General features: G+C 40.6%; 1 protein-coding gene across 1 annotated transcript in view; it reads right to left on the reverse strand.

The window, feature by feature from the left end:
* The window catches only part of VSTM4 (V-set and transmembrane domain containing 4), a 120,145-nt gene that overhangs the window by 81,023 nt on the left and 13,636 nt on the right, over positions 1 to 25,486 (reverse strand). The window contains exon 3 of the mRNA XM_037056676.1: positions 2,093 to 2,161. Within this exon, the coding sequence (XP_036912571.1) occupies positions 2,093 to 2,161 (69 nt within the window). The remainder of the gene's footprint in view (positions 1 to 2,092; positions 2,162 to 25,486) is intronic.

The raw sequence follows: 25,486 nt of genomic DNA on the forward strand, positions 1-25,486 counted from the left end.
GGGGTGTCAGAGTCTGATTGGCTAAAGCTGCTTGCTGAGTGTCATTTCTGCTGACCATTTTTCTTGTTACATCTTGCCAGACCTCAGGTTAAAGCTGCATCCTGTTATGCCAGATAGGCCAACCCCAGACCCCAATCTTAGCCGGACATCTGTTTGTCCTGGGTAGGGTCGGTAGGCAGTTTCCCAAGCAGGCATTCCCCAGGCTAGAGTTTCCCACAGCGTAGTTTTCTCACCTGGTGATTTTCCATTTCTCCTAGGCCTACCTAGGTCTGTCACATGCCACCGTCTTTCCAAATATACAGTGTTGGTCTTTGAAAACACCTCTAGCCCTAAGTGCAAATTATTGGATTTCTTCCTAAATGTAATCATCTGACTCTCAAAGGGGAGCACAGAGTCTGGGTTACTACTAACAAACTTGCAGAGACTGTTATGCATCTGATGATAAAGAGGGCTCCCCCATCACAGCTGCCAGCAACCTGCTGTAGGACCCCGCAAGACTGCCCTCCATCACAGTGCCTGGCTCACAGAAACACAGGCTAAATCACTTTTTCTACTGTTATACCCTGTGAGGAGTCAAGTCACTTTTGTGTTTTTGGTAATGAACAGACATTCACTGAATGAAGAGCAAAGAGAAGAAATTTGGGATTATTTTTCTAGAAGGTCATCACATAAAGAAAGAGGCAGCTACAATACATGAAGGGGAAAAGCAGGGAACACAAAGATCACTGTGAGAGTAAAGTGCAATCTGAGGAACACAATGTGTATTTATGACTTTGACACAAAAAAATAAATCCTAATGGCCCACCTGAGTGACACCTTGGAGTTGGCAGACTAAGTTCATAATTATGGTGACATTTTTCTAAGAGAAAACACCTCAACCCACTGCTTTTATCTAGATTTCGGACTGGTGGGTTTAACTCCAAGTGTTCTTGCCTAGGGCAAGCTTTGCTTCCACCCCACCTATTGAGTTAACAAAAGAGGATGGTGAAGCCCCAAGGCACACATACCTCCTAAGATTCTTTTGACAAGGTCATGCTCATCAATAAAGGCCTCGCCTTCACTAGATATAATCCTTCTCAATTTCCTGATAACTTCTTAACATTAATCAGTTTTGTACTAATCAAAGACTCTGCCTGAGAACTTACAAAGCTCATTCTTTCCTTGTTTGTGGTCCTAGTCCTCAACCACCTTGTGATATTTTTCCAGCTTTCCTTACCTGAAGACAAAGGTTCTCAAGCTTGGCATGCTTGGTATTAGGGGTCATATCACTCTGTTGTGGGAAGCTGCTCTGTGTACTATAGGCTGTGCACCTACTCGCTAGATGCCAGTAGCACCAAAATGCTAGCTGTGACAATCAGATATATGTTCATGTGTTGACCTATGTCCCCTGGAGAGGCAAAACTGCATCCTGTTGAGAATCATTGCCAAGGCTCAAGTGGGAGCTTACATCAGCACCCCACCAACCCATGGCTGGACACCACCCCAGAGTTTCTGATTTGGTGAGGGTAGTGCCCTATTAGTGTATCTGTAACAGGTTCCCGGGTGATACTGATGCTTATGCTGCTGGTCTGAGACCAGCCTAGAACTATTGTTCTGAGGCCTGACTGTACACTGGAATCACCTGAGGAGTTTTCAACAAGTTCTATACCACCACCAGAATCTCCAAAATAGGCAGCAATGTTTTCAAAGATCCCCTGGTGATTCTAAAAATGGGTCAAAAATCTCTTGCTTAAGGTTTTCAAACTGTTTCCAGAATCCTAAACTCCTTAAGAATCTGTGATAAAATTAGTTCACAGTGCACATACTTTCTATTTTTATATTACTTGAAGACCCCACCCTAATATCACCTGAAAGTCAGAATTCTGCAGCAAAATAAAACAACCCCAAATTATGCAGTTTGGGGCTTTAACCTTTACCTTTTAAAACCTTTTGGCTGATACTACCAGAAATTCCTATCCTACTCTTGAGTAAGTTTGGGGCTAGAAAACAACTTGGCAAAACTAAGAAGTGGGGGTCTTTTCCTATTATTCTATTTCTTTCCTATTACATACATGTGAGATAGTATCTTATAATAAAAATATGCAAGCTTTACCTTCAAAAAATGCCCAAGTCTTCTTCTTTTTTTCAAAGGATGAATCTTCAGAAGATTTAAGGGAAATGACTGTAAGACAAAAAGGAATAGCACAGCGTAAAGCAGGGCAGCTATGGACCAGGCCCACATTGCAATCCAGAATAATGCTGTATGGCATATATGGCACTTTTTATAAAATAATTTTCACTTTTGCAAAACCACATTTAGTTGTCAAAACTCACAGGCCATGGGGAGCTGCAATGACTGACATGGAACAACTGAGAAAGCTGACACACTGGAGGGGAATTAAGATTCTGCTTAAAGCCAGTAAATGGCAAAGCTGAGACACAGTTTAATAGAAGTCCCAATTGTCCCACATTCTTGCAAAATAAAGAATTCTCCGATGGGAAGCCCAAGAACCAAAACATTATTTCTTTTACAATTTGATGTCCCAAGATACAGAAGCCTGAGGTCACCTGCTGACACAGGATTAACGCTCTGAGCACCATTCTTCATACAAGACAGTCACACAAAGCAGCAAGCATCTGATTCTGAGATTATGTTGTCTTGTCAGCTTTTAGTCAATGGTTGATCACTGAATTCACTGTGCCTGCTCTCAATAGTCATGGAAACAGAACTGAGTTACACTGTGTTAAACCTTGAACATTATACTAAAGAGTCTGAAACCGTGCAGAGGTTCCATGCACAGGGGTAACATTATCATAAGTAAAAAATCTAAAAATTAATATAACAAAAAGTATAAAATGTCAGAGAATTAAAATACTGTCCAATAGAACTTTCTGAGGTGAGAGAAATGTTGTCTGCACTGTATACACAGTAGCAGTCACTGGCCACATGTGGCTTTGTGGCTAGTCCACATGGGACTGAGAAAGTGAATTTATAGTTGTATTTCATTAATTTAAATTTAAATAGCCACATATATTCAGTGCCTACCAAATTGAAGAGCTCTAGAGAAGAGAAGCTAGGACTCTAATAAAAAGAATGTATCTATCTATCAACTTTATCTATCTATCTATCTATCTATCTGTTATCCTTCAGAGAATAATTAGGGTAGCTGAAATGTATATACACATATATAATTGTGTAATATAAATGTATTTATGAAATATAAATACCTAATTAAGAAAGCTGAAATGCAGATGTTTTCAGCTTTTCTAATTGTTCTCAGAAGGGGGGTTTTGGTTTACTGTAACTTAGTCTGACATTACTGAAGAACTCCTTTCCCATTTCAACCTAAATTCTCTAAAACCATAAGTAGTATCTTCTACCTCTATATCCCCACCATTGGGCACACTGCCTCATAGCTAGTAGGTACATAGCTGGTAGAAAAATGATTTTTTTCTTTCTAATGACCCCACAAAGTAGGCCATCTGGAAGTCTAGGAATGAATTAAGTAGATATTTAGTCTGGCATGTGATATTCGATACAATTTGTCCACCATCTTCCTTACTTAATTTGCCCCATCCACAGGCCCTATAATTGCTGATTAGCAGAAAGAGGGTAAATATGGTTGTATAAACCCTGGGGCTGAAAGGACCTGTGAACCTTGAAGCAGGAAGCTGTGTTTGGAAAACAGGCAAGCAGAAGAGCATAGAAGGCAGAACATGTAAGGGAAAAGTAGAGGTGAGAGGCACGATGGGGCTGGCAGACTTGATGTTGATGGCACTTTGGGTCCCGAGAGGGCTGATGTATTACATTTGCTATCCTTGCATTCCATGAGCTCTATAGCCTTAAACTATCACCTCTTCTCTTCTGAGTTACCTTAAATGGGTTTTCATAGCTTCAAGTAATAGAGTCTAGTCTAGGCTGGGCTAACTACAAAGAGTCTTAATGACAGCAATACAGAAAGTAGAAATAAATTAGAAAGAAATCTCCGGGGCACTTAAGCTTTCAGACAGTCAAGTATGCCTATCATAATCCAGAGCTTTACCACTTCGAGTATGCTCCACAGACGAGCAGCTTCAGCATCACCTTGGGACCAGTCAAAAGTGCAGAATCACTAGGGTTCCAAACCAGAGCTACTGGATCAACACCTGCTTCTAAACCCAGACTCCCTGGGTGGATCATATGCCCTTTAGAGTTTGAGATGAACTGATGTACACCGGGTTGAAATACTAAGTTGCCATTTGCTGGTTGTATTACTGGGAAAGTCACTTTACTTCCCAGTAATGCAGGGATAATAAGTCCTACTCTCAGGGTAAGTGTGAGCATCAAAGATAGTAAAATATGTGAAGTGCTCAGAACAGTGCCTGCAACCTAGTGAGCCATCTCTATCCACAAGGATGTTAGCTCTCTAAGACTAGGATTTTAGTCTATTTTATCCCCTGTTCTAACTTCCACACCTAATTCCAGCATGGACCTTTGCTGTCAGCCCTTTGCCTCAAAGTGTGAATCTCTGATTGTTCAAATGGTCCATAAGAAAGAGCTCCCTGCCCTTGGAGCTAAATGTCTGCAGCTCAAACAGGCTGTTACTATTCTAGTAAAGACAAGCACCTTCAGACCATCTTTCATTCATCTTTCATTTTTTCCTTCTCAAATTTGTTGGCTCTTGATCTAGTCCAATTACAAGTCACTTTGCCTTATTTGAGACAGAAGGTAAGGTTTCCCTAATAGACACATAGAGATATGTGCAGAAAGAGCCAGCAAACCAGGGTTCTAAGTTACTGAGTCTGTAAGAGAGGAATCCAGGGATGTTCATCTCCCCCAGTAGCAGCTATTTTATGGGAAAGTGCAGCACCTTTGATCAATAACATCAGTCATACCCTTTATCTGTTCCTAGAAGAAAGAAAAACTGTGGATAAATTCTACCACAGTTTCAGAAATTTTTCCAAGTTTCTGCATAACAGTCTTATTTCAGCTGCTAATTTTCCCTTTTCAGAGTGAATTTGATACAGTCAAGCCCTGTGCCTGAGTCTGCAAACCATAAGGACACACTGTGGATAGAGCTAGGCCACCATAACAGCAGCACTTTGTAGTGGACAAGAAATGGGTCCACTGACTTTATTAGTGGGTCTCCCTCCACAGTCAGTCTGGGGAAGCTGAGTGGAAGAGGCCACTATGGGCTACATGGGATGGCAGAGGATGAAGTACTTCAAGGAAATATTTTGCCTGACCAAGGAAAGGGTGGCAAATTTTCCAACCACAGATTACTAAAGTTGGTCAAAAACTCTATGAGATAAAATGCAATCTCTTGATCAAAGAGCATGTGCAGTGGTTTACAATGACTTTAGCCATCAGAAAGTGACAGCCCATCACTTTCAACTGTGTTTGCCTAAACTTGTAATCTAGCCAGACTTCCAGAAAATTGAGAGAAGACAACAGCAGCCCTTCATAACCAAAGTCCTACTTCTTACTAAGCTCCAGCTCAGGGAAGCTGGAAGTCCTTGCCTTCTGACAGCTACCTAGGACTGGGGCACTCTCAGTTTAATCCCTCAAAGATTAGGTAGTCATCAGCTGCCAGCCTTTTTAACCAATGAGTTGTCTTATAGGGTTTTCATGGTGGGTGGGGGCTGTACTCCTCTGGGTAAGGGAGTAATGGGACTTCAGTCCCTGGCCAGGAGGGAGCATAACAGAAGAGAGTAACACTTCATGACTCTCCCCAACTCTCATCTTCATTGACCCTCCTTCTTACCCCTGATGCAAGTGAGCTTCTGACAAGCTGCCCTGCCCTGAATGAAAGGAATGTGTCACAATCCTATTCTGGGTGGCCTCTGTCTTGCCATGTGCTCTGAGACTGGACTCTCTGTAAATAGCTAATATGGGAGTGGGCAGTGTGTGCCCCTTGGGAATGTTTCATTACCCCAGTTGCTGGGAGTGTTGCCAACCCTGTTTCCAAGAGAGTCCTACTTGGGGACACTCATGTGCATCCTTCTTTTCCATCCTTCCTGGATCCAGAGGTCCCAGGAGGGTGGGTGATATAAGGAACCCCTCCTCCCACAGGGCTCAGGGCCTGAAAGAGTGTGGGGAGGAAAAAACTCATTTGGCCTCAGTGTCAAACTACTTTCTCAGTACAGCTTTACAAGATATAGAGTGGGCATTTGGTTTCTGTCTGACTCCCATGCCCACTTATGAGTCACATGGAGCTCACAGTGGAGAAGGGAATAAAGAGCAAAGAGTAAAGAGTAAAGACAACTCCAAAGTTGTCTTCAACTGACCTACTGACTGCTTTGTAATTTCCTTGGGACCCCAGTACTCAGGTCAAAGCCATATGCCCTTCTGATGAGGCAGTGGCCCAGATGCCGGAGCTGCAGGTAGTGCTGGGGCCCCTCCCTGAGTGAAGGGGCACGCTGTGGCAGACACTATGTACTGCCTCCTCTGGGAATAACTGGTTAAAAGTGTCCCAAGATTAAACAGTATGGAAGAATGCAGGACAGAGGTGCCAAGGCACACAGATCATATCAGTCTTATGTCTGGAAGAAGCAGCGTAGAAAGAAAGACTCTTAGTCAAATCCCCTTTAATAGGGCCTATGGGGACACCATCACTCTGAGAGGTGGGAAAAATGAGAGCCTTGATTCCTAACTTGAACAAAATGTCCACCGACTCCCCTGGGGAGGGCATGTTTCACAGGCTGTCGCAGATTGCGTTCCCTGAGTTCATGCCAAGACTCTGTGACAATGACAATGCCCAGGGCCAAGGGGCCTCCACTTCCTTTCCTGGTCTCTGTTCACCAATGACAGTGACATCTTTGTCTGCACCGGTGTTGAAGGACTGATCTCATCATTCATGGAACAGATGGCTGACAATTTTTAGAGGCCCTGGGAAGGCTTCCTTTTTCCCAGTATTCTTTCTTTTCTACCTGTTCACCTATGCCCAAATTCCTTTAATAAAGAATTGTACAATTAAAAGCTTAATTTGTACCCATAAGTTATATCCAAAGTGAGGTGCACATTTATGATACAGAAGCCTTCCAGAATGCAGGTGTTGATGGAGAGGGAAGTAAAGAGAGCCCAGCATATAGGAGTGAGTGGGCCCAAAAGAACAATGGCAAGGATAAGGGAAAAAACATGGAGTTGGGAGGCCACACCTTAATTTTTCTCTTCCTACTGCTGGCCAGTCTGAGCTAAAGTATTTTCCAGATTCTCCAGATCTTCCCTTAGTGCCCAAAGCCTAAGATTTCTAAAATTTTAGTGTTAGAAGAAGTACCTGAAATTCTGGTTAAAATGGAGAATTCCAGGCATCAGCCTGATCTTCTGGTCTGAGAAATCTGGGGAGAACTCAGGAATCTGTATGATTATGGGGCACACCTTAAAGAAAATTCTGGTGCTTGAGGTTTCTGGAACCTACTAGGAGAAGCCTTGCCTCACAAACTCCTAGTGAAAGTGGGCACCAAGTCCACAGAGACATGGGAGAAGAAGTTCAAGTTATGAGGGGCCACACCCTGGGCCTCAATCTCCTATCCAGCCTAGGGCAGGGTCCAGGACTAGAAACTAAACTAATTCCTCTTCATTTTAATCCAGGGAAAACAGGAAAATGGCAAAACCTAATCACTAAGCCAATTAGAAAAGTATTATTTTCAAAGGACTCTAAAAGGGCCCCTTTGAGTAGCAGGCTTTCAGTATAGTGAATACAAAGTGAAGAGCATGGCTTTAGAAGAAGTTCTTTTCAAAAGGGCAGGCATCTATAACAATCCATGTGTCTTCCCATGTGCTGACTCAAACTGAGAAACTAGAGAAAATATGAGTAAGTGAGACCTTCTCCAATGATCATCTAATAATATTTACTCATTCTCTCCCCAACAAATGTGTTGCCTTAGAATGTCTCACTATGTTTTACTTGATTATTTTCTTTCTTACCCACCTCCCCATCTGAAGGGTAGGGACTGTATCTTTTCTTCATTTCTAGAATTATTCCTGGTTATAACAGGTCATAGTTACTTTGAATGAAAGAGTGAATGGAACAACCATTACACCATATTGGTGGGTCAAAGTGCTGGGACCATGACATTATGACATTCTGGGAGACAGGAAAGAGAGGCCAGGGCAAGGGGCCCCATCTTACCCAGCCATTTTTCTTCCCCTGGAAGCAGTGCCTCAGAAGTATTGGGAGTGCACCAGGCCAACAAGACAGCCTACCACTGAGTTCTGGCCAAGATGGAGGTATAGGTAGATATGCTTTCTTTCCCTGCATGACCAAAAGGACAACAAAAAATTTAAAAACAAAAATAACCAGAACTGTCAGAAAATCAAACTGTATGAAAGTTGAACAACCAAGGAGTTAAAAAAGAAACATTCATCCAAACTGGCAGGAGGGGTAGAGACAGGCAGCTGGGGTAGAGAGGACACAGGGCAAGGAGATGGACCAGGTGGGGGGTGCGAGGTGGTGGCTGATGGTCTGAGAATTCGCACATTTGTGTGTGGAGAAGTCAGGAGATACAACTAGAAAGAGAGACAGACCACACAACCCAGGATTCCAGAGTAGAAAACTAAAACTTCAGAACCTCTGGCTGGAAAAACTTATGGGGGTTGAGGCAGCAGGGGGAACTTCCAACCTCACAGGAGTGTTTGTTGGAGAGATCCACAGGGTCCTATAATGTACACAAACCCACACACCCAGGAATCAGCACCAGAAGGGTCCAATTTGACTGTGGGTAGCAGGGGAAGTGACTGACAGCAGGCCAAGAGCCAAGTGAGTGGCATTGCTTCCTCTCTGACAACTCCCACACATACAGTGCCATAACCCAGTGACTTGGGTTGCCCCACCCTGGCAAATACCTAAAGTTCTGCCATTTACAATGTAACAGGTGTACTGAGGCACACAGTATGGCCCAAATGAAAGAACAGATCAAAACTCAAGAAAAAGAATTAAGCCATGAGGAGATAGCCAACTTACCAGATGCACAGTTCAAAACACTGGTAATCAGAATTCTCACATAAATGGTTGAGTATGGTCCTGAAATGGAGGAAAAAGTAAAGGCTATGCAAAGTGAAATAAAAAAAATATTCAGGGAACCAACAGTGAAGGGAAGGAAACTGGGTCTCAAACCAACAGTTCATACCAGAAGGAAGAAAGAAACATTCAACCAGAACAGAATCAAGAAATGAGAATTCAAAAAAATGAGGAGAGGCTTAGGAACCTCCAGGACACCTTTAAATGTTTCAACATCCTAATCATAGGGTTGCCAGGAGAAGAGGAAGAACAAGAAATTGAAAACTTATTTGAAAAAATAATGAAGAAGAACTCCCCAATCTGACACAGGAAATAGACTTCCAGAAAGTCCACAAAGCTCAGAGAATCCCCAAAAAGTTGGACCCAAGAAAGCACACTCCAATACACATCATAATTTCATTACCCAAGATTTAAGATAAGGAGAGAATCTTGCAGCAAAAGAAAAAGAGACAGTTACCTACAAAGAAGTTCCCATAAGACTATCAACTCATTTCTCAAAAGAAACCTTGCAGGCAAGAAGAGGCTAGAAAGAAGTATTCCAAGTCATGAAAGGCAAGGACCTACATCTAAGATTAGTCTATCCAGCAAAGCTGTCATTTAGAATGGAAGGACAGATAAAATGCTTCCCAGATAAGGTCAAGTTAAAGGAGTTCATCACCATGAACCCCTTATTGTATGAAATGTTAAAGGGACTTATCTAAGAAAAAGAAGATCAAAACTATGAACAATAAAATGACAACAAACTCACAACTATCAACAACCAAACCTAAACGTAACAAAAACAAAACCAAAGTAATCAAACTACTAGAACAAGAAGAGAATCACAGAAATAGAGGTCACATGGAGAGTTATCAGCAGGGAGGGGGAAGGGGAAGAATGGGGGAAAATTTACAAGAAACATAAATGGTAGATACAAAATAGACAGTGGAAGGTTAAGAATAGTATAGAAAATAAAGAAGCCAAAGAACTTATATATATGACCCATGTACATGAACTAAGGTGGGGGAATGCTGGTGGAAAAGGGGGTAGAAGGCAGAGGGGTATAAAGGAGAGAAACAAATGGGACAACTGTAATAGCATAATCAATAAAATTTACTTTTTAAAAAAGGACAGCCTTCTATGCAATGTTCTGGCCTCTGCATGACATACTTTGAGTCTGTTATGATTCACTTTACAGCCTCTGAGTTCTTAGCTTCTTAGAATGTCAGAAGTCCTCAAACCTTAAGCAAAAGATGATTTTTAAGTTCTTCAAGTTGAAAGAACAAAGGAAGAATTTAAGGCCCTGATCTCTGGTCTGTAGACCTTGCCAATTTGCATCCGGGGGGCATACAAATCTCTAGAGCAGATGCCATCCTGCTTCAGTTTGCTCAGGCAACATTTTTCACAGATCAATGGAAGAGAAAAATCTATAGGGACCAAAAGAGGTTGGTGGTATGAAATATGCACAAAAAACCCCCTTAAAAAGACCCTTAAATAAAACAAAGATGAGTCTAAACCTTGCTCCAAATTTTAAAAAGTAATATACTTAGTTCACTGGCCCTTCTTACTCAGTGATGGTTCCCAGGGAAAAAAATTAAATGTAGCTGTGTCCCCACTATTTACTAGAACAGCATTCTCAGGGAAGGTAACTGAAGCCCCAGAGACACAGAGACCTTCTCTGTTTCTGCTCTCAGAAGTTTGCCTATAGCTTTTGTTCCCTCTTGCTCTTCAAGACTCAGGCCAAAGGCAGTCAGTCTCTCTTGGGGTGCAAACAAAGCATCCTACAGTGATGGAGCAACTGATAAGAAATGGAAAAGCTCTAGCTTTGTCTATTTCAAGTCATTCTTTCCTTTGCATTCACTCTAAAACAAATTCTAAAAATCAAACAAAAAGAACAAATGAAAAACAGATTCAACAGACTTTCCTCATCCCCCTGCAGTTGGAGAAGAAGTTTGCATTCTGAAATGCAGTCAGCTGCAGAATACCAAAGATATGTGTGTCCCCAATCAGCAGCTAAGAAACTTTGATACTTAGGGCTTGGTAACTGGCCCTCTCCAGATACAACTCCAGGATGAGTCTATATTTTCCCTTGCTGTCCACCTTCCACTCCTTGTTGCCATTAATTAAAATGGCATTTTACCAAAAAGTTTAGATTACTCATTCATTCTTCCATCCAAAGAAACTGTTACTGAGCCCTTTCATGCACCATGCATTGTGTCAGGTGTGAGGATGCATTTAAGAAGAATCTAGCATTGTCTCTGAAGTCAAGTTCCCTGCCGGGTCTACCATGCCAACTTTCTTATTATCACTATCCACCCTGGCCTTCACTAAACACAAACACTGAGCATCCAACTCCATCCAGTCATTTGCAAATTCCTTTTCTCCCCTTGCTCAGTGTTTGGTCAGGCTAACCACATCTTTGCTCAAGCTAGTTGGTCTGATACAGCATGACTTATACTGTCATAGCCCTTCTTGCCCTGGGCCCAGCAAAATCCTACATCCTCCCAGGTGACCTTCTCATATTCTCCCAAGAATGTACCCTTGTCTGTCTCTTACTCCATTGCCAGAGTCGCCTTCTTGTATGGGCCTTTCACACTCTCATTCTATTAACTACCTCGATAATGTCTATCCAATCTACAAGTATACCCACAGGTGCATATGTCTTCTCTAGACTGTGAGGCTGGCACCCCAGGAGGGTGGAAACCAAACCTCTTCACTCTCATTTCTTTATAGGCAAGGCACAGTGGCCACAGGCTCATCAACCAGGGCAGGTTACACATTTCCTCACTTTATGTTTTCAATCTCTTCAATTCTTCCAAAACAATGGCAGTTGGAATGAGGGTAGGTACAATGAAGAACTGTCTTAAGCATTGTTTAAATTACACTCCAGTTCTCAATTTGTTCCCTTTGAGTATCTGGACCTGTTGACACTTTAAATATCATGATGCATGCTTGTTTAATTAAGCAGTAGCACTCAATGTTTAGTTAATCTCATTCCTAATTATCTCTATCTCTGGAGAAAAAGGAATTATTTAATTTCTTCCACTGAAACTTGAGACATCAGTTCCCTGTAGCAGTACTCTCAGATCCAATTATTAAATTACCTCTAATCTTATATTATAATTTCATCTTTGCCTCCAAATACTTTTAGGTAATAGTCTTCCATTTGCTTTGTCCACTCTTCATATTTAAAGCTTACATATATGGTTATAAGTCAAACAACAGTTTGGCTTATTAAAATATACTATGTGGGGTTAGACTGAAATACTGACTAAACTGCAGGAGACAGCCTTTGCAAATTGCTTCTATTATTAGCATTGTCATTGTTGATGAAGACATCTCCATTTCAGGATATCACACTGTTTCTGAGTCTGTGAGTGTTTGAGCTGGACTGAACAGCCATTGGGGGCAATTTGTTTATGAAGCTTGGGGAATGGAAGTTGTTGAGCCCCTAAAAGCAGAAGCCTAAAATGAATGATAATGTCACTCTGAACCTTGGGAGCTTGTGCTCCCTCATATGAAGGACCCCTGTAATTCCCCAAGGCTGAGCCCTGAATGCTGGCCTGTCTCCAAGCTTATCAACAGCTAAGGACATGTGGCACTCAGGCCTGGCCAGGGCCTGCCCTTATCTGGAAGCCCTCAGGCTTCATCTCAGAAACTATCTCATGGACACATGACGAAAAATCAGGCTTTGGGGCTAGCCCAGCCTCCCATCCCTATCCTGGCAGCCCTATTGCTTAGAATAGGATCTGCGTTTCCTGGGAGGGACATGCCAGGTCAGTGTCTAAGGAAGACACAAGTAAGGGCCACAGGGACAAGCAGGGACATCAAGCAGGATGGAAAAGGCTGTGAGGCTCCCAAACTTCAGGGAAAAGAGTCAAGGAATGAATCACTAAAGAGCAGAGACAGAACACAGACAGAAGTGCCTGGATGCAGGGACACTGAGTGGGGATAGGGAAGGGCATGTGGAAGGCAATGGGGACACTGACTTCCCAGTAGTGGGAAGACAGCCACTTCATTTATAAATTGCACACCAACAGATGCACAGCAGTTGACCTGCCAATGCTGAGTGTGGAGAACAGATGCAGGTCAGACAGTTCTTTGTGTCTACAAGGACTGGTATAACAACCATCCTCAATTTATTACCAAAAAAACCCCATAAATTACCACAACTAGCAATACATTATTTTATACTTAATGGAAAGATTTGGGTCTCTACATGTCAAATCTTCACTTCACTTCAAAGCGACCCTGGAATTTACTCAAAAGATAACAGCTTATCTCAGCCTCTAGGGATATATGAGGCTTTCAGATTTTAGGACAGAAGCACTTATACTATGTTGTTGGACCCCATTACCTAAAAAGCAAACCTTGTTAGCTATTTCTTTTGGCCTAAGGTGACCGAGAACACTTGGAAATCTCTGCACTAGTTTATCCATGATATCTTCAGTTCAGAAACCCTTGAACACTCCCAAAATAAGTGAGTCACCCTGAGAAAGAGATAGTTCTCTGAGTGGCTTCATCTTCCTGTTGGAAAGTACACAAACCTCTTCTCATACTCCCTTAATTTCCATCCTGATTTCCTTGTTCCACCAACTCCAGCCTTGCTGTGCCTCCTGTGTTTGGTGCAGGGCACTCAGGACTGACTTCCCTGCTATTCCTGGGGTTGAGTTGGTTCCCTCACCATGTCTTACCTGCAGTGAAGCCCACACCTGCATTTCACTTGCTCATGATGAAGGAACTAAAAGCAGCTACCTCAGGATGGTTGTCACTAGAGCTGAGGACACAGGGCTCGCTAGGCTGCTGAGATGGAAGTGAGTATACCTCACTCCCACCTGGAACCCTGTGCTACTCTGGATTTTGTACAGATTGACTTTCTGGGATCCTAGGAAAGAGCTGCTGCATCCTCACTCTGCAGTACTGCTCTTCCACTGAGGACACTCCACCTTCTCTACATGGGCGGGAAAGAAGGAGTTGCTCCTCCTGCTGCCCCAAATGTTGATGTTTCCCAGGACTCCTTCCTTGGCCCTGCTCCATTGGGCATCTCATACCCCCCACCCCATGCTTCCACCTCTCTGACTCAGAAATCAGCTCTCACTAGCCAGATCAGACAGAAGCATCATCCCATGTGTCTATGAGCCAACTGGACATCAGGGCAGGATGGCCTCCTGCCACATCATTCTCAATCCTAAACTTCTCCTCTGGAGCAGCTCCTTCTCTTGTGGTCCCTCTGTCTGCTGTGAGTACCACCTTGGTTGTCACCCCAAATTTCTCTCCCTTACCCACATCCAGTCAATCCTAAAGTCTTCTCATTTGACTTAGTGTCTCTCCATTCCTACTTCCAAGTTTAGTCCTCCTTCATGTCAAGCCTGAACAACTACAAAAGACACTCCCTCCATACCCCCTTGTCTGGTGCCTCCAGATCCATGTCCTAAGCAGTCAAGAGAGGGACCTAGCAAAAGACTTTAAATGCTTTGCTGCCTAAAGCAGAGATTCCTCAAACTTCCTAATGATAAAATCACCTGGACTGCATGTTAAATATCCAAATTCCATCCCAGACCCAAAAGACCAAATCTCCTGGGCAGAGGTTTAGGAGTCTTCATGTTAACAGTGGCCCTGGTGATGCTTATCAATAGACAAGGTTGATAATACTGGCCTACAGAATCAAGTGTAAATTCCTTCATATTTGGTGCAAGCCCTTCCACCATCATCCCTATCTTCTTCCCCTACTTATCCATAGCTTCCCCTGCCTCTCAGTTTAGGCTCCAGGAGTCCTGACCCACTGTTTTAGGGCCCCCACATACTAAGCATATTGAGATGCCTCTCCTTCCATTCCCTGCCCTACCTAAATGCCAGTGTCAGTGTAAGCACCACCTTCTCCCTCAGCCTAGGGGCCCTCCTATGTGATCCTATGATGGTTGCAGGTTTATCATTGTACTTACATGGTGACATCATATCTGTTTATTCATCTGCCACCCCTATGGACAAATCCATGTATATGTCCCCAAGTTTCCAGCATAGTAAGGGCTTGGAGCAGAGCAGGTGCTCGATAAATGTCCACTGAGTGAAGGAGCAAACAAATGCACCAGGAACTGTTGAACTATAGGCAATATTATTTTCCAGTTCAATTTCTTTACTGACCCAGCCAAAGCTTCCTTGGCTGAACTTATTTTGGCTCTGAAGGCTACCACTCACTTCCTTATCATTTTTAACAGTCTTTCTGTAGTATGACTCTATCTTTTCAGAAATGAGGTTCCCAAAACAGACTGTGTATTCTGCATTACCGTCGCACCAGCTCAGTACACTTGACACAATTACTCTTCTTCTCAGGAGCACCAGGACAATTTGTACACAGATGGAAATGACACCGGCTGTTTGTGCTGCCATATCACATTGCAGATGCACATCTAATTCACCACCATCATCACCGGAGTCCCTTCACAGAGACAGCCTCTTAGCCTCCTGTTGACTACCCAACAGTGCCTGCAATCCATTTTCTGCACATGTATTACTTTGTCATTTTCCAAATTGAATCTCATTCTGTTATTTCCTGCCCATATTTCTTACCTCTCTGGGTTCATTTTTATTATGCTTTACTCCTCGCTAACATTAGGAACATTTGCCAATTTTGTATTTTCTGTAAAGTTCATTAGGGTGCAGCGTGCTCTTTTTTCAATGTCATTGATAAAACAATTAAATGAAATGAAACCCAACATTGACCCTCCTGATTTCTACTGGAAATCTCTCCAGAGGGTTCAATGCCATGTGTCACTTAGGACACGTCAATCCATTTTCCTGCAAGCTGGGCTATCACTCAGTGAGAGTGTCGCATGGCACAAGCAAATGAAGGACCTGTGTGACATTCTATACCTTTTCTTATACTTTGGGTATTAAAAATGACACTGACAAGTTCATCTGGCATGACAGACTCTCTAAAGTAAGCCAAATATGACTTCATTGTCATTTAGAGGGTCGTAATACATATACATTCTACATTATTTACCATTTCATTTTGTGCCAATCAGCAACAATAACCCTAGAGCCAAACCCCCTGCTGCAATCTCACACGTACATGGTTTGCAGATAAACCCCAATTTAACACTTCCACATTCATCAAAATCATAATTTTCCATCATATCTTAATAATTTTCATATCTAACACATAAAATGGCTATATATGTTGTACACCAAATTGCTACATTCTGTGTTTCTTAGCCAAACACTTTTAGGGGTGTCCTCAGGAAAAAGCCATGACAAATTTATTCATTAGTATAAGGTTTTTCCCCAATAATTTGCCACTTATTTTCCTTTGTCACACACACATGCTTAATACTAACCCTGTTTGGGGGGAAACTCAAAAATATAGAGAAAAGTAAAGCAAATAATACTGCTGATATTGAGGCGAGTTGGTTATTTGTTTTGTTCTTAGGTTTTTGTTCCTTTCTTCTACTTTACGTGATATTGGCAAAGCATTTTAAAAGCACAGAACTAATGAGCTGGATTTGTCAGGAGCCACCATCTCAGTTACACAGCATGAATGTAACAGGCTCCAGGTTATGCCCAATTCCTTTATTGATCCTTTCTCTCCCACCCCAAAGGGCTAAGCAAAGTATGAGTAATAAGGACTAGTATTGTAGTAATAGACTTGACTCCATAGTAATATATACAAACAACTAAAAATGCTAAACTGTAATCAATGTTCATGACAATTTAGTTGTGGCACCCCAATAATATTCATGAGTTTAATTTACTCAACAACCAGGCAAATGAGCTTTCCCAGTAATGACCTTTGCAGCTGGTGGGATCATTGACATTTTCATCTCCCTCTCCTCATAGAAGAAACTCTGACCTTTCTGAAGTGATCATTCATGGGTCAAAAAGAATTCCAGCTAAGAAAAAATGAGATGTCCTGGAAAATGCAAAAAGTGCCAAAAGGCAAGGGCATGCAAGTTTCTTGATTTCAAAAAAAGCAGAAAAGTAGGTTTTAAAACTATAGGCTATAGGACTTTTCATCCATTTATGACAGGTTTCTAGAATGGATTTTCTTTATCATTAAGACTTTATTTTTTAACAGCAATTTTAGGTTCAGAACAAAATTGAGGGAACGGTACAGAGATTTCCCATATACCCTACACATGCATAGACTCCCACACTATCAGCATCCCCCACCAGAATGGTACAATTGTTATAATCAATGAACCTACACTAACACATCCACATCACGCAAGATCCATAGTTTACATTAGGGTTTACTCTTGGTGTTGTACATTCCATGGATTTGGACAAATTATTAATGACACAATTCCACCATTATAGTATCATACAGAGTTTTACCACTGCTGTAAAAATCATATATGCTCCCCACCTATTCATCTCTCCCTCCTACCTAACCCTAGCAACCACTAATCTTTTTCTTTAATATTTTATTTATTTATCTTTAGAGGGGAAAAGAAGGAGAGAGAGAGAAATATCAATGTATGGTTGCCTCTCATCCATTCCCAGCTGGGAACTGGCCTGCAACCCAGGCACATGCCCTGACTGGGAATTGAACCGCAATCATCTGGTTCACAGGCCCACACTCAATCCACTGAGCTATGCCAGCCAGGGCACCACTAATCTTTTTACTGTCTCTGAAGTTTTCCTTTTCTAGAATGCCATAGAGTTGCCATCACACAGTTGGAGAGCTTTTCCAGTTGGGCTTCTTTCACTTAGTAACGTGAATTTAGGTTCCCTCAATATCTTTTTATGGCTCAGTAGCTTATTTCTTTAGAATTGATTTATAAATACAGGTTTTAAGGAATTAAAAAAGGAAAAAGTATGGCCCTGGCTGGCATGGCACAGTGGATTGAGCGCGGGCCTGGGAACCAAACAACCGAGGTTAGATTCCTAGTCGGGGCACATGCCTGGGTTGCAGGCCAGTTCCCAGCAGGGGACACACCAGAGGCAACCTTACATTGATGTTTCTCTCCCTCTCTCCTTCCCTTTCCCTCTGAATATAAATAAATAAATTTTTTTAGAAAAAGGAAAAAGTATATTATTAAGAGACATTGTCAGGCCAATCTCAATTGCCTTTCTGATAGGTTTACTACCAGGGATCATGAAAAAATCATGTATATCTCAAAGCTGGCTTTTTAGTAAAGTAATTGGCAGTTTCTAACAGTAGCTATGTGAGCTAAATGGCAAAATATGGTCAGGATAAAAGCTCAAGTGCTGAAGTTAAAATTCCTAGTACTTCAACAAGAGATGACTCACTACCTCTAAAGTGCTGGCCAACATACTAAGGTAAGAAAAAGTAATGAGATATAAATTGGCAGATACCATTGAGAAGCAACTAAAAAAGACTACATGCAAAAAGTGAGAGAGAGGAGATCCAAGATGGCTTCAGAATATGTGGAAGATACATTCACCTCCTCTCATGACCAAACTGGTATTACAACAAAAATATAGGTCAGTTATCCTGAATAACCAACTGAAAACTGGCTGAAGAGGAGTGTTATAACCAAGGATTGGCAGAAGAAGCCACATCGAGACTGGTAGAAAGGGCTGACATGCAAAAAGGACTTGCTCCACTCCCATAGGTGGCAGCTGGGATGCTGGAGGGATATCTCAGATGTAAAGGTCACCCCAAGAAGTATGGGGTCTCAACCACAGACCAGGTTCCCCAGCCCAAAGCACCAGAGCTAGGAAGAGAGAGGTCCCACATAACATCTAGATCCCCTAAGCCTGATCAGCAACTCCCCCTCTCTCAACTTCCTACTGAAATCGAGTTCCTGGCAGACTTTGGAGCAGACTAAGTGGTGTACCTCTAGGATAGAAGAAATTCCCCCCACCCCACCCACATGCTGGACATGTGCAGAGCCTTCCTTTCACACAGCCAAATTTTTGTCTGTTAGGAACTGATAAATTCTGCTGGCTCCACACTGACAACTCCCTGAGACCCTACTCCACCACAAAGGTATGCAAGCACCCAACAGGTAGCACCTAGATTTGTTATACCCTGGTACACTTACTGAATGATCCCAGACCAAGCACTGGCAGCAAGTTTCCATGTATCATTCTGAGGAAAACCAGTCACCCCTACCTGCTGACTCACTAAGAACCTATCTCATGCAACTCAAGTACTGCTAAAGGCTCTTTCAGTAGCTGAGTCCAACAGGCAGCCAGAGACTGAGGTAGGTAGAGGTGGATCTCAGGACATCTTTGGGACTTTTGCTGACCTACCTCTGGGTCTGCTGCTAATAAAAGCTGACCTTGGTGTACAGCCAGATCCTCCCGACACATACCTAGGCCCAGCACAGGCAGCCACATACTGTAGATTGCTTTGTAGCTCCAAACAGGTTGCTCATGGCCAGTCGCAGGCAGCTTCTGACATTGGTCTGCAGAAGAGTCCCTCCCCAAAAGTCCCAGAACCAATATCCAGTAGTCAGTTTCATATAATATCAGAGAAGGATTCAATATGCTTCACAAGTAGCATATCCAAAGGAAGATCTCAGAAGGCACCAGACTCTGTTAAGGAGAACTCCACACCTGTAGTCAGTACCTGCATAGTAGCTTGTACACCATGATTGGAACTGATGCTCACAGTCAACCAGTTAGATGGTTAACACCACACAGGAACAGATCAATAGCAATTAGGACTCAATTATAACAGGAGGACCCAAATAACTCACAGAAGGGTGGTTCCTTTATTCCTTATATGGAGCAACCAGCACAAGTTATAAAGGAGATTTCACCACAAGGTCCCACCAGACACCTACTACATGAGGCCACCATACCAAGACTGGGAATCATAGCAGATCTACCTAATACATAGAAACAAACACAGAAGAGCAGCCTAGATAGGGAGACAAAGAGACATGCCCAGAAGGAAATAATAGGAGAAATCTCCATAAAAAGAGATAAGTATAATGGAAACAAAAATTTATCAAACATAGAGTCCAAAATGTTGGTTGTAAGAAGGCTCAAGGAATTTAGTGAGAACTACAAGGAACTTAGAGAACTACAACATGAAAAAGAACAAAGAAATGACTTTAAAAAGTCAGAAATGAATTAATACAAGATTTGAAATGAAGAGTACACTACAAGGGATAAACAGTAGATTGGATGAAGCAAAGGACTGAATCACTGATATAGAAGGTAGAAAAAACATGCAATCAGAGGAGCAAAAAATAACAATAACTTTTAAAAACAAGAATAGTTTAAGGAAATTTGAGACAACATGAAGTAAGCCAACATTCCTATCATAGGGGTACCAGAAAGTGAAGAGAGCAAGCAAACAATCAAGAAACTATTTGAAGAAATAATGACTAAAAACTTCCCTAAATGACACACAAGTCTACGAAGAGCAGGGAGTCATAAACAAGATGATCCCAAAGAAGCCCATTCCAAGACACACCATAATTAATATGGCAAAGGTTACAAACAAAGAGCAAATCATAAAAGCAGCAAGAGAAAAACAGTTACTTGCCTAAAAGGATCTCCCATACACTGTCAGTTGATAAGAAATAAGAAATAAGAAATATTTCATGCCAGAAGGAATTGGCATGAAATACTTAAAGAGATGAAAAGTAAGGACCTACAACTAAGATTACTTTACCCAGCAAGGCTACCATTTAAAAACTGAAAAAGAGATAAAGAGCTTCCCAGACAAGAAAAAGTTAAAGGAGTTTGTTACCAACAAAACAGTATTATGAGAAATGTTAAAGGGTCTGCTTTAAGAAGAAAAAAGAAAAAAACAGAGGAACAGAGTCAAAGGAATAAAATGGCAATAAATACATACCTATTAATAATAATTTTAAACTTAAATGGCAGAAATGCTCCAATGAAAAGACATAAGGTAACATAATGGATAAGAAAGCAAAAACCACATATATGCTGTCTAAAAGAGACCTATCTCAGAATGAAAGATACACACAGACTAAAAAGTAAAGGGATAGAAAAAGATATTTTATGCAAATGGAAATTTTTAAAATGCTGGGGTAGCAATACTTACATCTGACAAAAGTAGACTTAAAACAAGGGTATAGTAAGAGACAAAGAAGAACACTACATAATAATAAAAAAGCAATTCAATAAGAGGATATAACCCATGTAAATATATATGTACTCAACATAGGAGCACCTAAATATATAAAGAAAGTCTTGATGGAAATAAAGGTAGAGATCAAGAGTAATATCATCACAGGAGGAAAGCGTAACACCCCATTGACATCAATGGGTAGGTCTTCCAGACAGAAAATCAACAAGAAAACAACAGCCTTAAATGACACACTAGATCATAAATATCCCTGTTGAACATAAATGCTAAAATCCTCAACAAAATAATAGAAAACCAGATCCAATAAAACACTAAAATGATCATACACCATGATGAAGTGAAATTTATTCCCAACATGCAAAGACAGTACAATATCCACAAATCATTAAGTGTGATATACCACATGAGTAAATGAAGAATAAAAATCATGTGATTATATTAATAGATTCAGGAAAGACATCTGACAAAATCCAGCATCCATTTATGACAAAAAACTCTCAGCAAACTGGGAATAAAGGGAACATATCGCAACACAATAAAGGCCATGCATGGCAAACCCACAGTCAACATCATACTCAATGGGCAAAAACTACAAACATTTCCCTTAAGACAAGGATATCTGATTTTACTACTCTTATTCAACAGAGTACGGGAGTCCTAGCCACAGCAATCAGACAAGGAGAATAAAAGGCATCCAAACTGGAAAGAAAGAAGTAAAATGGTCATTATTTACAGATGATATAATACCATATTCAAAGAACCCTATCAGAAAGGGAAACTAAGGAAACATTTCCATTTATAATTGCATCAAAAAAATAAAGTACCTGGGAATAAATTTAACCAAGGATATAAAAGACATGTACTCAGAACATTATAAGACAATGAGGAAAGAAACTGAAGAAAATACAAATAAGTGGAAGCACATACTGTGCTCATGGATAGGAAGAATTAACATAACTAAAAATGTGCATCCTACATAAAGCAACCTATAGATTAAACATGATTTCTATCAAGATACAAATGGCATTTTTCACAGAACTATAAAAAATATTCAAAAAAATTTATATGAAACCACAAAAGGTCCTGAATAGCAACAGTGACCTTGAGAAAGAAGAACAAAGTTGGAAGAATCATGCTACTTGACATGAAACTATACTATATAAGACCATAGTAATCTAAACAACATAGTATTGACATAAAAACAGACATATAGATCAATGGACCAGAATAGAGAGTCCAAAAATAAACCCACATTATTATGGTGAATTAATATTTGACAAAGGATGCAGGAACATACAATAAGGTAAAGGGTGCCTATTTAATAAATGGGATTGGGAAAATTGGATAGATAATGTACACAAAAAAGAAAATAGACCACCTTTGTACACCACACAAAAGAATACACTCAAAATAAATTAAAGACTTAAATGTAGACTTAAAACCATAAAAATCCTAGAAGAAAACATAGTAAAATCTCAGAATTTCTCATAGCAATATTTTTTCCTGATATAACTCCTAGGCAAGTGAAACAGAAGAAAATGAAACAAATGGGACTACATCAAACTAAAAAGTTTTTGCACAGCAAAGAAAACCATTAACACAATGAAAAGACAACAGTGAATGGGAGAACATATTCACTGATACATCCAAAAGGGGGTTAATATTCAAAATTTATGTAGGACTTATAAAACTCAACACCAATAAAAAAAATAATCCACCCTGGCCAGTGGTTCAGTTCACTCAAGCATCTTCCTGTGTACCACAAGGTTGTGATTTCGATCCCTGGTCAGGGCACACACTTAGGTTATCAATCCCTAGATGAGGTGTATATGGGAGGCAACCAGTGAATGTTTCTCTCTCATTTATTTCTCTCTCTCTCTCTTTCTGCCTGTCTTTCTCTCTTTCTCTCTCTCTAAAATCAATAAACATATCCTTGGGTGAGGATTAAAAATAATTTCAATTTTAAAATGGGCAAAGGACCTGAATAGACACTTCTCCAAAGAGGACATACTGATGGCCAACAGACATATGAAAAGATGTTCAATTCAGTAACACTGAACCAATCATTAGAGAAATGCAAATTAAAACCATAATGAGATATCACCACATACCTGTTAAAATGGCTATCATCAATAAATCAAAAAGCAACAAGTATTAGTGAGGATGCAGAGACCAGGGAACCCTAGTTCACTGTGGGTGGGAATATAGATTGCTGCAGCCACCACCAAAAGCAGTATGAAGTATCTTCAAAGAACTAAAACTGAAACTTCCTTATGACCCAGTGATGCTACTTCTGGGAATATATCCAAAGAAATACAGAACACTAATTCGAAAAATGCTCCCTTATATTCATTGCAGCGCTGCTTACAATAGCCAAGATTTGGAAGCAGCCCATGTGCCCATCAGTAGATGAGTGGATAAAAAAGCTATAGTACATTTGCATAATGAAATACTACTTGGCTGTAAAAAAAAAAAAGGTAATCTTTTTTTTTTTTTATTAAGGCTGATCTTTTTTTTTTTTAAGATTTTATTGCCCTGGCTGGTGTAGCTCAGTGGATTGAGCACGGGCCTGTGAAGCAAAGGGTCACGGGTTCGGTTCCCAGTCAGGGCACATGCCTGGGTTGCAGGCCAGGTCCCCGGTGGGGTACACATGAGAGGCAACCACGCATTGATGTTTCTCTCCCACTCTTTCTCCTTCCCTTCCCCTCTCTCTAAAAATAAATATATAAAAAATATTTTTTAAAAAAAGATTTTATTTATTTATTTATCTTCAGAGGGGAAGGAGAGGGAGAGAAACACCAATGTATGGTTGCCTTTCGTGCATCCCCTGCTGGGAGTTGGCCTGCAGGGAACCGACCTGCAACCCAGGCATGTGCCCTGACTGGGAATGGAACTGCGATTCTCTGGTTCGCAGGCCCCCGCTCAATCCACTGAGCTACACCAGCCAAGGCAAAAAAAGGTAATCTTAACTTTTGGGACAGCATGGATGGACCTGGAGAGTATTATGCTAAATGAAGTAAGTCAGTCAGAGAAAGATAAATATTGTAGCTTATAATTTCACTTATATGTAAAATCTAATTAACAAAATAAACTAAAAAAATACAAAGACTCATAGACACAGTGAACAGATTGACAGCTGTCAGAAGTGAGCATGTAGTGAAGGCTGGGTAAAAAAGATGAAGGATTAAGCAAAATTAAGCAAAAAAAAAAAAAAACCCTCATAGGCAGACAATAGTTTGGTGATTGCCAGAGGGAAAGGGGGTTAGGAAGAGGTAGGAGAGGGTAAAAAGAGAATGGTGATGGATGGCCACTTGATTTGGGATGGTAAAGACACAATACAATATATAGATGTACTACAGAACTGTACCCCTGAAAACTACATAATTTTATTAATCAATATCACCCCTATACATTCAATGTTTTAAAAAGTAGGGTAACTTATGTTGCTGAATAAAACTCAACAACTTTTCTATAAACAGGGAATAACCAATTTAAAAGAGATCCATGTGTGTTTGTGTGTGTGTACATAAAAGAGATAGATTCTAATTAAAAGTATAAAAAACTAGAAACAAACACAATAAACATTTTAAGACTTACGTGAAATACTCTTTACTTAAAGATATTTACAAAACAAACAGACAAATCCTGAATGCATGAAGGAACACAATAGGTTCCTGGATAGAAAAATTTTAAATCATAAAGATGTATAAGATATATATGCCACCCAATGTAATTTATAAAGTCAATTAAAAGGAATTTAGCTTATGAATGTGGCATTTCAAAACAGGAAAATTTTATGATCAATAAATAGATAACATAAGGACAATAAAACAGCCATTTGGTAACAAAAAGTGAATTAGCTACTCCACACCTTATATATAAATGGACTCTAACTAGATAAAGGAGTAAAACTTTCTTTGAAAATATTAAGGACAAATATGGAAAACACTTTTATAAGCTTGGGGTGGGAAATATCTTCCTGGATAAGATATAAAACCAAAATGCCATGTGCAATTTGTCAAAAATAAACTATATCTCAATAATAAAATACAAGTAGAAAAAAATAGCATATAGGAAAAAATGGCAAATTTGCATAAATATCCTGCATAAATATCCTGAAAATGTAAAATGTTCTAATGGAAAAAACAAATAAATAAAGGGTAAAGGCAAGTAACAAATAAGAAGAAAAATTCGCACCATATGTAACAGCTAACAAATTAATAATCAGAAATAGATAGATAGATAGCAAGCAATTGAAAAATAGGCGAAAGTTATGGACAGGCAATTGACAGAGGAAAAATTTAAAACAGTTGTAAGAGAATTCAGAAATGCAGTATTGCTCCAGCAGTAAAGGCGTCTGGGAAATGTTAGACTCCGTTTAATATTCTGTGACTGTTTAACTCTCTGTAGCCTCAGGTTTGGCTAAATACCCAGAAAGCCAGAATGCTGCCCAAAGATAAATGTCATACCAAAGGGGGGAAGTTAACAAATA

This window comes from Sturnira hondurensis, unplaced genomic scaffold, assembly GCF_014824575.4.
Source record: "Sturnira hondurensis isolate 20B ecotype Veracruz unplaced genomic scaffold, ASM1482457v3 Scaffold0009125, whole genome shotgun sequence".
Classification (NCBI taxonomy): Eukaryota; Metazoa; Chordata; class Mammalia; order Chiroptera; family Phyllostomidae; genus Sturnira; species Sturnira hondurensis.